The 16068-nt window shown below is 37.0% G+C and overlaps 1 protein-coding gene across 1 annotated transcript in view; it reads left to right on the top strand.

Annotated features, from left to right (window-relative positions):
• The window catches only part of ALG13 (ALG13 UDP-N-acetylglucosaminyltransferase subunit), a 75744-nt gene that overhangs the window by 25451 nt on the left and 34225 nt on the right, over positions 1-16068 (top strand). Inside the window, 10 exon segments of the mRNA XM_066357858.1 lie at positions 91-174; positions 2066-2116; positions 2854-2900; positions 4250-4322; positions 8767-8848; positions 9039-9201; positions 10890-10965; positions 11925-12033; positions 13153-13217; positions 13536-13636. Coding sequence (XP_066213955.1) covers positions 91-174; positions 2066-2116; positions 2854-2900; positions 4250-4322; positions 8767-8848; positions 9039-9201; positions 10890-10965; positions 11925-12033; positions 13153-13217; positions 13536-13636 — 851 coding nt within the window.

Below are 16068 nucleotides of genomic sequence, written 5' to 3' on the forward strand. Positions count from 1 at the left end.
TAAGGGGGACTTTTAAGTGTCCAGTTCTTAGTGTTAATTTAGAAGATTCTATTTCAAATGACTGCTGACAGCTGTTTTTTCTCTTTTTAGTTGTTCTTCAGCCAGGTCCATCATCTGGAAATCAGGAAGGCTTGTGTCTCATATATGAGAGAAAATCACCAAACTTTTGAGTCTGTAAGTAGAATACATACCGAAGGGCGAGCTGTCATTAGCGTATGTAGCGGATGGGAAATGAATTTTGAGCACCTGCATTTGAAACATATCATGTAAGCTCAGTAGCAAATATTTAATTTTCTGCTAGCTTTCTTCCCCCTAGGGTAGCACACTTCTGGGCCTCCTTCCAGAAATAAATTGTCTGTAGTCTCAAAATTAAGGGAAAAAAATCTGTATTCTTCCCACAACTTTCTTCCGCCACACACTTATGTTCTTTATTATCTATGGCACTGTTTTCCTTAAAAACTTCATTGTAAAGAAACAGATTAGTCCAAAACATGCATATTTTTATGAGACAAACTGGTAATTGGAGCTCTGCCACTAATGATTGACTTTAAACAACTTTTAGAAGAAATATTTCTATACATTGATGTATTTGAATTCTTATTAACAAACCAAGGTTTTATCAAGGTCTGAGATGAAGGGTGCCCTTTCATGTGTCTGTTTGATTTTTATTATGCCCCTAGCCCTTCCAGTACTATTTGTTTTCTTCTGTCTATATATTATAGATAGTTGCCTGTAGTTTGAGGTTTACTCTTAATTTCCTCAACAGGTTTCAGTGAATTTTAAAACTTATGTGAAGGGTTATTGACTTTTTTAAAGCTTTTTCCCTCAAAGTTAATTTCAATCTGTACCACACCTGGGGAAAGGATTATTCATGAGTTACTTCAAATACAAGACCCATGTTGTAAAGCAGTGCGTCTCAAGTATTTTTGTGCATACAGATCACCTGGAGTTCTTGTTAAAATACAGATTTTGATTTAGTAGCTCTGAACTGGGGCCCAAGATTTCTGCAGTGTTAACAAACTCCCAAGTGATGCTTGCAGTTGTTTGTGGACCTCATTTTGAGTAACAAAGATAACGTATGTAAAATTTTAATACTACATGGATGAATGAATCGCAGAATAATTTTGCTGTGTGAAAGAAACCAAACTCCCCCCAAAAGTACATACTATATGAGTCCCTTTACATAAAATTCTAGAAAATGCAAACTAGTCTCTAGGGACTACAGCAGGCCCGTGGTGGCTTGGGGGATCAGTGGAGTTAGGCGCAAAAGGAAACTTATGGGGATGATGGATATATTCACTTCCTAGTTAGAATGGTTTAATGGGTGCATACATTTCAAAACTTATTAGATTGTGCCATCCAAATGCATGCAGTTTATTGTATGTCAATTATACCTCAATAAAGCAGTTTAAAAGGAGGGATTGAGAATAATTTTTTTTAAATTCTAGTATTTAATTCTAAATACATATGCATGGAGTTAGATTTATATTTCCTGAGTTTAATCTACTTTCTGTTGAGGTATATTTTACATATAATTCACTGTTTTGAGTTCAGCAGTTCTGGTTGTGGTAATCAGATGCTGTTCTGAGCTACCACTGCAGTGAAGGTGTGGAACATTTTCATCGCCCCCAAAAGTTTCCTCGTGCCCTGGGCTTTTTTGAAGTTAATGAAATTCCCTTTAAAGTTCCTCAGTTTAATTTTGTAAATGCATGTCTCATAAAATTTAAAATATTGGGCTTATAATTACTGAGCTTGCTTGACTTACGAAAATTGTCGAGTTAAGTTGGCATTTCAAAAGAAATTCATAAGCATAGCACTTGAGGAAATGCACTGGCATGGGGATAAGCCAGGCCCAATCCTAATACACTTCTTTAGTCCAGCTTTCTCTCCGCCCATAGCTTTGTGTGTGTGCAAATCTTCTTGAGGTGCTGTGCAAAGTGGTAATTTAATACTGTAATTATTGAGCTAAACAAAAACCCATCAGAGGATAATAATGCAGAATATAATCAAATTTAAGTAATGTTATGATGTATTTGGTTAAGTCAAGTTTGTTTTATTTTTAAAGTATGTGGAGGGATCTTTTGAGAAATACCTGGAACGGTTGGGAGATCCCAAGGTAAGATCCAATATGGGGGTTGAATCTTTTCAGATTATTTGGAATATTAACCTGAATAATCATTCAGCTGTTACTTTAGCTAAAGCCAATCTATTTTCTTAATAACCAGCTGTGTTGAATCAAAAAGTTCTTGCAAAAGTTTAGAGGCTGGCAGTTGTTGACCTCTTTTTTTATGTTGTATAACAGAATTGTGTGTTTAACAATTTTATCATCCATAGATCAGTGAAAAAGTACATGCTACTTGGGAACAGCACAAGTCTAAGCCTTTCATTTTAATGGGGGATGGCGATAGTTATGAATTTTACTTGAAGTCATTATTACTTTTTATTAAATGTTCTGGTTTATAGTTTTCTTAAATAAAGGTAAGATCCATAAGCACATGTTTAATTTAAAAATTTATGTGATTAAGTTATTTCCATAGTTCTGGCCTTAAAATACGTGTACCACATACCCTGCTAACTTTATGTTCTTACACTAATTCTATATTTTTATTATGCTGTTTAATTTTCCCTATTTTTATGTGCCTGTTAACTGTCTTTGTTACTTAATGGTTAAAGTCTTTGGGTCCTTTTGTTGTTTTTCGGAATAAGTTTATGTTAATGAGTAACACAGTATCCCAAGTCTCAAAGCAAGTTATATTGTGTTCACAAATTCTTCATCTGGAAAAAAAAATGATGAACTTGGAAAAACCTGTACTTTCTAACTATACAAAGGTTTTAAAAACTGTTTATGTTTAGGAAGGTGCTGGCCAGCTGGAAATAAGAGCTCTTTCTCTAATTTATAAGTAAGTTGAATCTCTTTTTAAAAAGAGTGTGTATGCATGTGCAGTTTCTATTAAATTCCCTTCAGGATTGGGAAATTTGAGATGTAATGTATTGCTTTGTTGAATGAAGAGGTTTTGAGCAAAGTCAGTTAGTGTAATTTTTAGGTGGAGACTCTAGCATTTGTGTCTGTTTGGATAGAAGAATAAAGAACTTTAACAACTACTGGTAATATTCCTGTGGAAAATTAGAAAATTTACCATAGAATTTTAACTTTGTGCCTCTTTTGCATGCATCCTAAATGGGACCATATGGCTTCCAAGAGGTAGAAATTGGTTCTTGAGGACAAAAAATAAAATTAGATATTGCAGTGGTTTACAGGGTAACTGGTATTAAATTTTCATAGGGATATTAAAATTCTAAAATGTCTCTTTAGGGAGGCAATAATGGACATTTTGAGAAACACTGCTCTAGTTCTTTGAAAGCTTTGTTATGGTCTTTGAAACTGCAAAAGTGGCATTTCTGAAAGCTGTGGGGTTTTGAAAAAGCTGTGTAATACAAGTTAGAGGCTAGTGGGAATCTTGTTCATTTGAGAAGTTTGATCTGAATAAGACTCCTTCACAATTCTGAGGATGGTGAGATGGCATATACCTTAGTGGATTTAGAACTGTCTTGTTACAGGGACTTGTTGAAGTTATGTTTTTCAGTCTGCTCTTTTCTCACTAAAATACAGCAAGAGGTAGTATAGCACAGTGTTTGGGCATGTTGCTTTTAACTCAGGGGCCGGCTCTTAAACTGGCCTGCTGTCTGTCTTTGTATGGCCCATGAGCTGAAAATGCTTTTTGAAAGTTTTTGAATGATTAACTCAAAAGAGGAATGTTTCATGGCATTAGAAAGTTATATGAAATTTAAATTTCAGTGTATAGTCAATAAAGTTTTATTGGAACACAGCTATGTGCATTTGTTTAGCATTGTCTGTGGTTGCTTTCATGCTACAAAGTGAAGGTTACATAAAAGGCTGGAAAAGCTGAAATTTTTATTATCTGGTCTTTTATCCAGAAAAATTTGCTGATCCCCCTTGAAATAAATGGGAACCCCTAAAATTCACAAACATACATAGAATTGATAGTCTGTCTTCTTTACTCCCTCTTCCCATAAATTAAGACGCATTTTAAAAATCCATAGGACTGTACAGGCCATTAGCTAGCTTATCTACCTTGAATTAACTAACATTGTTTAGCCTCTTAAATATTTTGATTGTTTTACATGAATAAAGTCAGCAGTTTAAAATCACAAATACTTCTTCTTATAACAGTCTCTTGTATGTGCTAAATTATCTCTTCTCACCCACCTTTGTATTCTACCCACATAGTCGAGATTTCGTTCTTTATCGCAATCCCGGAAAGCCTCCAACACATGTCACAGATAATGGCTATGAAGACAAGGTAAGAAGACGAGGCAGTGTTTACTAAATTAAAAAGAAAAATTGAGTGTTGTTGTGGGCTTACCAGTATATTAAGAAATCACCTTTTTTTTTTTGCCTAGTTAATGAAAAAATAAGCCCATTCTAAATGCCACGCTTTTCTCCCGCCAGGCTTTTCCTCTCCAGTCACTCATCATCAGTGTTGTTATGTACCCTTCTGAACAGACCTGATCTTGTTATTCTAACTGAAAACCCTAATTGGCTCCTCACTGATTAGAAGATACAGTTCAAACTATGAAGCTTGGAATTCAGTGCCCTAAAAGGTCCCAGCCCTTCTTTTCAGCTTCCTTTTTCAACAACATTACCTTTACCATGTTTCCAGATAGTCGGGCTTTCATACTTTTATCTTGCCTTTGTATATCAAATGTGTCAGTTCCTTTGAAACTTTCACAGTCCTCCTGGAGTTATTTCCTTCCTTAGTATCAACCAACTAATTATAGTGTTTATCACATTGTATTTGTTTTCATGTCTGTTTCTTCCTTAGTCTGACAGTTTCTAGTCTGACCTGTGGTGTCCCAGTGATAAAGCAGTGTTCAGGTCTCTGGTTTCTAAACCCCAGGCTTGCCTGATCAAGGCACATAAGGAAGTTGATGCTTCCTGCTCCTCCCCCTTCTCTCTCTCTCTCTCTCTTTCTCTTCTTTCTCTCACTTTTCTCTTTTTTTCTTCTCTCTCCTCTGCTCTCTCTTCTCTTTATTCTCTCTCTCTCTAAAATGAATAAAGTCTTAAAAAAAGATAAGAGTTTCCTGAGGGCAGAGTCAGTGTGCCACTACAACCTAAGTAAGGTACAAATAGTAGGAGGTTGAGCACTGTCTGCAGGTGGACAAATTGTTCTTTATCTTGCAATTTTTCTTCCTTTTTTTGTGTGTAACAAAGAGAGAGGGACAGGTAGGGATAGACAGCCAGGAAAGGAGAGAGATGAGAAGCATCAGTTCTTTGTTGCAGCATTTTAGTTGTTCATTGATTGCTTTCCCATATGTGCCTTGACCAGGGGGCTACAGCAGATGGAGTGACCCCCTTGCTCAAGCCAGTGACCTTGAGCTCAAGCTGGTGAGCCTTGCTCAAACCAGATGAGCCTACACTCAAGCTGATGACCTTGGGATTTCTAAGCTGGGTCCTCTGCGTTCTGGTCCGACCTGTATCCACTGTGCCACCACCTGGTCAAACCCAGGATTCCTTTTAATCCTGCAGCTCAGTCTTTCACCCCAACATTTTGTTGTTAAAATAGTCACAAAGACAAAAGGTAAAAGACTATAGTGAACCTTCATATACCCATTTTCTACTTCCTACAAATTATACAGCTTCATTTTAAAATGAGTCTTGTATATCTCAGGCATTGAGCTAAGACCTTTTGAGTGTGTGTAATCATAAGAATATCATATATAATTACCCATACATATACACAGAGCTAATACTTATCAGCAATTGGTTATTTGCATGCGCAGGTTAGTGTATATATGGTCTGATTTGGAAATGTATAAAGTGAGTATGTTTGTTCATATTGAAATTTTAGTATGGAAAAGCCAGGTGGCAGGACGATGTGACACCTTGCTTTGCCTAAAACTATGTCTCAGTTCAGATCATAAAATTAGTATTGTTTTCAGAAATAAATTTATTAAAAGCAGTGAACATTATTAATGAGCCTTTCATAGAATATATTTGGGAACCAATTTTCAAAGAAATAAATGCCTAATAGTTAGCTTGGTACCTTTCACCTTCTATGTCAGGGGTCCCCAATCTACGGCCTGCGGACCGCATGCGGCCGCCTGAGGCCATTTATCTGGCCCCTGCCGCACTTCCAGAAGGGACAACTCTTTCATTGGTGGTCAGTGAGAGGAGCGCATTGACCATCTCATTAGCCAAAAGCAGGCCCATAGTTCCCATTGAAATACTGGTCAGTTTGTTGATTTAAATTTACTTGTTCTTTATTTTAAATATTGTATTCCCATTTTTTTTTACTTTAAAATAAGATATGTGCAGTGTGCATAGGGATTTGTTTATAGATTTTTTTATAGTCTGGCCCTCCCAACGGTCTGAGGGACCGTGAACTGGCCCCCTGTGTAAAAAGTTTGGGGACCCCTGTTCTATATTGACTTTTAACTCTGCATTTTACATTTATCAGTGTCAGAGTGAATGTTACTGGAAGCTAGCCACCTTTACTCAGCCCATTTGTTCTATCTAGAAAGAATAGAAATGCATACTTGCATTAAAAACAAAGTAACACCTAAATTTGAAAAAGTAGAGTAAAAAGTCTCCTTTCATGTTCTTCAGTCTCATATGCTTCATAGTAACAACTATTAAGTTTTGATGGGTTTCCTTTGAAACCTTATTTTGCATTTTCTTTTCATGTAGATAGGCTCATTCATATTTAACATTCTGTTACTTGTTCTTTTTAGATATCCTCATCAGTAATATAGACCTACCTCATTTTTTTACTAATTTACTGCCATTGCATCTGGCATTCCCAGCAAACACCACCCACAACTTATGAGAGAATTATTTTATGTTGCAAAATACCACCAGGAACATAAAAGCTATCATGCCTAGTTTTGCCTCTTCCAGTCAAAACGGAATTACTTGCCACTTGAATAGAGAATTTGTATGGTCATCTTTATTTTCTTTTCTGCTTTTTTATTCATCAGTTCTGGTTAGCTGTGTTCTTTTAACTACTCCTTAACAACTGCCTCCGGTTATTAACCTTTCTTAGTGGAAGTTCCCAATTCTTCTAGTCCAAAGTACAAAGGGCTTCTTTGTTTAAAATCTGCTCACTGTTCTTGGGGAATTAATAAACTTAAATGCAAATGTCCCTTGGGGTAGGTGAAACTTCCTGGCTTACACTTTACTGTGATTAAACCTTAGCTTGACATTTGCCGTCAGTGCTTTGAAATGGATTATGCTGGTGGAGTTGGAGCTATGATTTCAAAAAAAAAGGCTACAGAAGAATAACAAGCCTGTTATCAGAGTGATAGACCTGGTATCAGAGAACCTGACTATTGGCAGAAGTTAGCCCAGGGTAGTGTAAGAAGGTAGAGAAAAGAGTGTTTAGGATGATAATCTGCCAAGGAAGGTTTATGGCAACATCCTCCCATAGATGACAGAGAATCGTCTTTGGTACCTCATGTTGCTGATACCAGAGATGACTTCAAATGAAATAGACTTAATCACTAGGGATTACATCCCTTACACAAGACTAGAGTTTTTTGTTTTGCTTTTTAATTTTTTTGTGTGTGATATGTTTTTCATTTTAAGAGAGAGGCAGCATAACAGGAAGGAGGGAGAGGGTGAGAAGCATCAACCTGTAGTTGCTTTCATTTTTGTTGTGCATTGATTGCTTCTCATACGTGCCTTGACCAGGGCCAAGCTAGTATTTCCTTGTTCAAGCCAATGACCTTGGGCTTTACACGCAGTGACTTTTGGGCTCTAGCCGGCAAGCTTTGGGAACATGTGGACGATTCCCCCCGCTCAAGTCAGTGACCTTGCGCTGTTGAGCCAGTGCGCAGAGGCAGCAACCTCGGGGCTTGGAACCAGTGACCCCAGCTTTCTGGGGCTACGCTTTATCTGGTGCGCCACCACCGGTCGGGCAAGACAGAGGTTTTTGAACAAAAGTTGAAAAAGATTTGGAACAGTTCTTTAAACAAATTTCATTGCATGGTGCAAGGGAGCATTTTAATGAAATAATTTGGTTAGTAAGCATGGCCTCTGAATTGTTTGAAAAAACTAGCAATCAAAGGAATCAGCTAAGAAATTAACTCATTTTGTAGTCCTCTCATCCCTTAATTCATCAAGGATATTTCTTTGGTAATATTGTTCCTATATATTATATTTAAATATTGCTGTTCAGTTTAGTGGATAATGTTTTGAATACATTGAAGTCCCCTCTCCCGTATCCTGTGTTTAGGGTTTCTGGGTATTTGACCTAATTTGTCCAGCCATTTTTAGAGTTAAGCTGGGTCTTTTGAATTGTGTTAGGCTTTCCATTGTATTTACTCATTCAGTTTATAAAAGTACTATCTTTTCAAATTTGTAAATTAATATTTGTTTGGTATATTAACCAGAATGTGATTGAGGCCCACAGTATATAGCCTTAGTAGTGATTTTAATCTTGGTATTTAAAAGTTACTGTCAGGAAAACTTCTTTGAGTTATAACTGCATTTGTCTATATTTAGATTTTAAAAATCACTTTTTCCCAGCTTTATTGGAATAAAATTCATACATTATGCCAAGTGAAATAAGTCAGATGGAGAAAGATAAATACTGTGTGTCACTTGTATATGGAATCTAAAAATCACTTTAAAACAAAAAAAATCCATTTAGTTCACCAATTTGTGATTCACAACTTAAAAATATTTTACAGTTGTGAGATGTGTGACATTCACTTAATTGTTGTGTGTGTTTTTCTTTCCTTCAGATTATTCTCTGCTCTTCAAGTAATGGTCATTATGATTCAGTGTACTCAAAACAATTTCAGTCAAGTGCAGCTATCTGTCAAGGTATGTGAAAATTTTAGAAATGTTTGAGTGTGATTTGTTGTCAGTCTTTAAATTGAGGGAACTGCAATAAATAGTTCTTTTAAAACCTTGTGGGTACCTATTGGATTTGTATACTGGGTTATGGATATTTTCACATTGTTATAAAAAATGTTATTCCAACAATTGAAGTTTTGACCATTTATTTCTTTAGCTGTATTGTATGAAATTCTCTATAAAGATGTGTTTTTTGTGGATGAAGAAGCGTTGAAGACTGCAGTTGAACTGTTTCGAAGTGGTTGCAAGAAGAACAGAAACAATGCTGTCACTGGCAGTGAGGATGCCGATGTTGCCTATAAGAATTCAACTGAGGATAGGTAATAAAGGGAAAGGGGACATCAGCTGCAAGATCAGTATCTTTCTGCGTGTCATTATTTAAAAATGGAAGAAACCTGGCAAGCTTTTATTTTATGACTTACACACTCATACTTTCCTACTCACACATTCACACTAACACATTCTCACACTCATGTATGTATATGTAGGGATATACTTTTTTTTTTTTTTTTTTTTTATTGAGCAAGAGAAGTTTTACCAAAAAGATGTGTAGTATTGTGAGATACTCAGCTTTGGGGGTTTGGTCCAAGTCGATCAATTTTTTTTTATCACTACAAGGAACTTTAGAACTGTCTGCTCCCATAGTTTTCAATCTTTAGTTGTATATGAAGTACTTAGGGTGCTTGTTAGAAAGCCGTGTTTTTGGGCCTACCTTCCCAAAGTCTCAGGTCAGAATAAGGTCAGGAATCTGCTCTTTAACCAAATATACTCAAGTGTGCTGATGTGGATAGGCTGTGGACCACACTTTGGAAAAATAAAAACTGATTCTAAACCAGCACCATAATTTTACAGATGGTAATTAAGGTTCAGAGTGGTGACTTAACACACACATCCGGCTAGAGGAAAGAAATGTCTCTCAAGTTAAGGGACGTGTCTCCTTTCTGTACTCACTAGGAATACAGATGGTGGCCTCTGAGGAAGCAACTGTTTTTGAACAGCTTCAGTCAAGGACTTTGTGTTTGAGATAATATTTCTTCTTGATTCCTAGTTCTGTCTGGAAATTCAGATAGGCTTGGTGCTAGTCCAGGTCTCATCTTATCCTTTTGCCTTGCAGTTCTGTTTCTTGGATATTTAATGCTTTGAATTTTTTATTTTTGATAGTAGAAGAGGGTTTTATGTGTGAATGCAGAGGGCAGCAACTGTATACAAAGGTAAAAGTTGCTTCATTCTTTACTGATTTTCTTTTAAGGACTCAGGCTTACAAAAACTACAGTATTAGGAAGGCAGGGTGTATTAATTACCTATTGCTACATAACAGTATAACCACAAACTTGTCAGCTTAAAACAACACAAAACTCACAATTTATATGGGTTAGGACTCTGGGCACAGTTTAGCTGGATCTTTTGTTTAGTATCTCAAAATACTGCAATGGTGGTGTTGGTCAGGATTGAGCTCTTGTCTGAATCTTTAACTGGGGAAGGATCCACCTCCCCACTCACATGGTTCTTGGTAGCGTTTGGTTCATTGCAGTAGGACTGAAAGATTTTTTTTTTTCTGTCAGCCAGAGGTAACTCAGCTTCTTGCCACATGGGGTTGGTGACTGTGGCTGCTTGCTTCCTTACAGTAAGCAAGAGAGGGAGACTAGCAAGACAAGCACTGCATTCTTATGTAACTGTAATGATTTCTACAGCCTATTTATTGGTTAGAAGCAAACTTAGGGAGAGGGGAATCACACGAGGGTGTGAACACCAAGAGGGTGGAGGTCATTGGACCACCTTAAGAATGTGTCCTCACAAGTGTGATGAAATATAGGAGGTACTCAGAAAGTATATTGTAGCATATACTTATACAAAGGAAGCATAAATGTAAATGGTGAATGGAAAAGTATTTGCCTTATTTTTAGAACAGCTACTTTAGTACCACTAGGTGGTAGAATAGTCCTTAGATTTAAGATTTTCTTACGGACTACATTTATATAAATCTCTTTGTTTAAATCTTTTCAATTAGAACTGAAGAGTGCGATGCTTCCTGCAATGCTGAAAATATAGTACAGGAGGACAATGAAGGAATTGAAGAAGCAAAGGTTTGAGATTTTTTAGGGCAAAGACTTCATAATCTTGGTTTGCAGCATTATAAGTTAAACCAGTTAAGGTCACATGGTCCATTCTAGTAATATGGGGTGGGGGAGGAGTTGATGTTTTCCTTTGTGGACATATTAATCTGAAAATGTAAAATATGTGCTTCATGTATCCTGAATTTTTATTCTTACGGAATTGTGGGTTTTTTCCAAAGCAAACTGAACACTTGAGAAATTTCAGAGGCTCTTGTTTTCAAGTTAAAGTAATATTACAAACCTGGTAGATACTTAGTTTGTAATCAGTCTTATGCTTAGATTTCTTTTTGTCATTAAAGAATATAAGATTTATTCTGATATACTCAAAGAAGATAGGTAATAGTTATGGTTGGAGAACCAGGAAAATTTTATCATCTGGATAGGGTTAAAATTAAGCAGACGTTAAGTTTGAGGCCAGCTAACATAGGGCAGATACTGTTACAGTAATCTCTGTGTGCCCCAAGTTGCTGGCAATTTGGAAATAGTATTGAATATGCTGAAATTCTGGGAAAGCAGAAGAAACAGGTAACCTTTGGAAATTATAACAGATTTTGATCAAAACGAAATAAACTTTTCAGATTTCCCCAGGTGATTTTAGGGTACATAAACACTTGAATCTGCCTGCCTATCAAGAGGAGACTTGTTAAATAGCTCTGACTGAATCTTTAATCCTTGTCTGTTGCATTGATCTATATATGATGCATCCTGAGTTGTTGGCTGCTTGAGACAATATTTCCCTTCTGCCATCTAAAACCATTTAGATTATTTTCATATTGCTTCTTTAGTCTCCTCATTTTTAAAACACATAGTAAAATTTATTATGGAATTTATTTCTTTTTTTAAGGAAAGAACCTTAATTCTTCCTTCTTTGTAGAAGGAAGACTTAAGCTAAAGATGGTGAGTTTGTAGCATGATTATTTTTGTTTTAGTCTCCAGAAAATCCATCCAAGATGCTCTTCCCCTATAAGGTGCTCAAATCTCTGGATCCAGAAATCTATCGTAATGTAGAATTTGATGTTTGGTTGGACAGCAGAAAAGGTAATGGAATAAGAACAGGATACTTTTGAATCCTGACGGATCAAGGAAAATAGTTTTTCAAATGGTTTCAAATAAGACATTACATTTACAATGTAAAATAAGGAAAAACAGCCATGTACTTACATTTTGCCTTATTCAATGTGTGATTTAAATCCAAAGGAGGAAACAAATAGGTTTGGAAGTAGGGAGGGATCTTTTAGAATCTGATGCTTTTCTGGGATTTCAACTTTGCAATGACTGTGTATAGACAGCCTTTAGATAACTACAAGTACCAGAAGCTTGTAGTAAGTAGAAATAAGCTCATCTTAAATTTAAACAATTATGACTGCCCTCAATAATAAATGAATGAGTAGGTTGGGTGTCAGCAAACTGTGGCCTGTGGACCAAATCTAACCTGCCATTTTTGCGTGGTCTCTGGGTTAAGAATGGTCTTTAAATTTTAAAATGGCAGAAAAAATGAAAAGAATGGTCGATTATGTGAAGTTCAAATGAAAATTATATTCAAATTTCATTATTCATAAGTACAATTTTGTGACAGAGGTGAGTACTTTGCCAACCTTTGAAATACGTTATTGTTCATCTCTCCTTTATTAGATAATATATATTTATTAGATAGTAGTTAACTAAGTTGGTCAAAGTAGGCCTTAAAGTTGTGCCGTAGAGGTATCCTTTAATGTTTTGTATTCAACTCCTTGAACTGCGTGAATCTAGGTATAGTTAACAATATAGAATGAGGTTAAGACCTAGTGGAACACAATAAGTTGTTAAAAATAATAGCCTGGTTTGAAGAAGCTGTGTATTTATTTATTTATTTAATTATTTATTGAGGTGTATTACTTTCAAATTTTACCTTATTGGTGTTTGTTTAACTCTAAGATTGCAACCTCCTAATTTCTACTTATTTGTATGTTGTAGCACAAAACTATATTCGCAAGTCTCCTTAAATTGACCACCGAAATAACCCCTCAGGAGCGCAGGCCCTTTATGACCCCACCCCCCGTTTTGGCTCATAGTGATAGTATTGCAGAGACATTGGAGTAAAAGTAAATTAGAAAATTAAATACTGTAAAATAGGAAAGGGAACTGTTTAGTTGAGTTTGATTCTTTTTCTTTTAATAGAACTTCAAAAAACTGATTACCTGGAGTATGCTGGGAAACATTACTATTTGGGAGACAAGTGTCAGGTTAGTTCCTTCTTTAAATAATAATTTGTTTTTCCAAGATTGTGGTTTTAGTCATTAGTATGACATCAACGAAACTAATTTATAAAATTCTAGAAAATTGTTTGTTTGTGTTAAATTTTAAATTATAAACTTTTGTGATTAGATGTAAGGCTCTTTTAGCGCTTACTGCCTCCATTAAATCAGACTGTCAGTGTTGATTATTAACTGCTTTAAGAAGTGGATGACTTCACTCCATTTGGGGAAAAGTGGTATTTGGCAGAAGCTAGATCTGCCAGTAGACTTGAGACTAGATGTATTCTGTCTTTTCCCTTCTTTCAGGTTCGCTTGGAATCAGATGGAAGATATTATAATGCTCATATTCAGGAAGTTGCAAATGAGAACAATTCAGTAACAGTCTTCATAGAAGAATTGGCAGAAAAGTAAGAATATAATAATGTGTTGAATTACTAAAATCTTTGGCTCCTGATGCTTTTTTTTTGGTAATATTAAACTGAGAATTAATTGGATGCAAGTGAGAGAACCAAAGTTATATCTAGTACTAGCAGAAGATGAGTTATCTTAAATTGTAAAAGTGTATGCTGAAGTCTGAAATTTCAATACAATCGTGTGCTGCATAATGATGTCTCAGTCTGTGAAAGTGGTCCCATAAGATTATAATGGAGTTGATTTTTCTTTTTTGACAGAGACAGAGTCAGAGAGAGGGACAGACAGACAGACAGGAAGGGAAAGAAATGAGAAGCATCAGTTCTTTGTTGCGGTACCTTAGTTCATTGATTGCTTTTTCATATGTGCCTTGACCAGGGGCCTACAGCAGAGCAAGTGACCCCTTGCTCAAGCCAGTGACCCTTGGGCTCAAGCCAGCAAGCATGGGGTCATGTCTATAATACCACGCTCAAGCTGGCAACCCCACACTCAAGCTGGTGAGCCTGTGTGCAAGCCAGCAACCTCGGGGTTTCGAACCTGGGTCCTCAGCATCCCAGTCCAATGCTCTATCTACTGCGCCACTGCTTGATCAGACTGCGGTTGAATTTTTTAATAAGAAATGGAAAGCTATGTGGTTCAGGAGGAATATCTCTTCCTCTGCCAGGAGCATGGCAATACATTCCCTCTCACAGCACTTCAATTTTCAGTGCACAGATCATATCTCCATCAGTGAGCCATGGACCTGTTTCAGCACAGAGGAACCTGTCCCCACAGCACTATATTTTCAGAGGGCGCTACAGCCCTCTCAGATCTAGTTGAGTGTCCTGAGTCTATTGGTGTAAATTCCTTGTTGAGAACCTAAGATCCTGTATGGGGACCTAGGTCCATAGGAACTACCTTAACAAATATCAAGTGCCACTGTCACTTTAGTATTTATATAAGCTTTTTGTGGTAGTGAGGGACCAGCTTGTGTCTCCACTTTAAAAATATGCTTAGCTTGTTATATGTAAAGCAAATATAAGTTATATTACTCTCATCAATTTAATGCCAGAGAGAACCCATTGAGTCATATAGTGTCAGTGGAACCAAAAAGAAATTTCCAAAGCCATACTATGTATTTAGTCCCCAGGTCTACACCCTCTCCACATTCAACCTCCTCTGTTTTATGAATACCATCAAGCTCCTTAATCTGACCACTGCTCCAACAGGCAATAGCCAAAACCACAGTGCCATGATAATCCCTGTGATCCTTTTTCTCTCCTTGATTTCTTGTTCCTACTAATCCTCAGGCCACCTCTCACTCCCTCCTGTAAGTCAGTGTCATGGTGATCTACACCCAGCCAGTTTCTTCTCGATGTTTCCAATTAATCAAGCCCACAGATTTCATGGAGTTCTGGCAGCTTTGATGTTCATTTCTTGACCCTGTTGAAGCAAGGAGGAGGGATTGTGGGAAAAATAGTCTACAGCAGTGCACAGTAATGTCTTAGCCCTTCACATTCACTCACTGCTCATTCACTGACTCACCCAGAGCACCTTTCAGTCTACAAGGTCCATTCATGCTAAGCGTCCTATACAGGTGGACTGTTTTTTATTTTTTATACCATATTTTTACTCTACTTCTTCTACAGATATACAAATACCATTGTGTTACAATTGCCTGCAGTATTCAGTACATAACATGCTATAGGCTTTTGTAGCCTAGGAGCAATAAGGTATACCATATATGCTAGGTGTATACTAGGCTATACCATCTAGGTTTGTGTAAGTACACTCTATTATGTTTACACAATGATGAAATTGTCTTAACACATTTCTCAGAACGTGTATTCATATGTATAAAAGTTAATAAATCTTAAGCACTAGCCAACTATTACAAATATTAAGTACAAGGCCCTGTCTAGTTGGCTCACCGATAGTGTCGGCCTGGTGTGTGGAAGTCCTGGGTTTGATCCCCAGTCAGGGCACACAGGAGAAGCACCCATCTGCTTCTCCACCCTTCCCCCTTTACTTTCTCTCTGTCTCTCTCTTCCCCTCCCACAGCCAAGGCTCCACTGGAGCAAAGTTGGCCCAGGTGCTGAGGACGGCTCCATGGCCTCACCTCAGGTGCTAGAATGGCTCTGGTTGCAAGGGAGCAACGCCCCAGATGGGCCTAGCATCGTTCCCTGGTGGGCATGCCAGGTGGATCCCGGTTGGTGGATCCCGGTTGGGTGCATGTGGGAGTCTGTCTGACTCTCTCCCCACTTCTCACTTCAGAAAAATACAAAAAAAGAAAAATTAAGTACAGATATTGAGAACATTACACTAAGTGAAATAAGTAAATCAGGAAAAGCTAAGAACCATATGATTTCACTCATAGGTGGGATATACAACCGAGACTCAGGGACATAGATAAAAGTGAAGTGGTTACCAGAAGGATGGGGGGGTAAAG

This window comes from Saccopteryx leptura, chromosome X (assembly GCF_036850995.1).
Source record: "Saccopteryx leptura isolate mSacLep1 chromosome X, mSacLep1_pri_phased_curated, whole genome shotgun sequence".
NCBI lineage: Eukaryota > Metazoa > Chordata > Mammalia > Chiroptera > Emballonuridae > Saccopteryx > Saccopteryx leptura.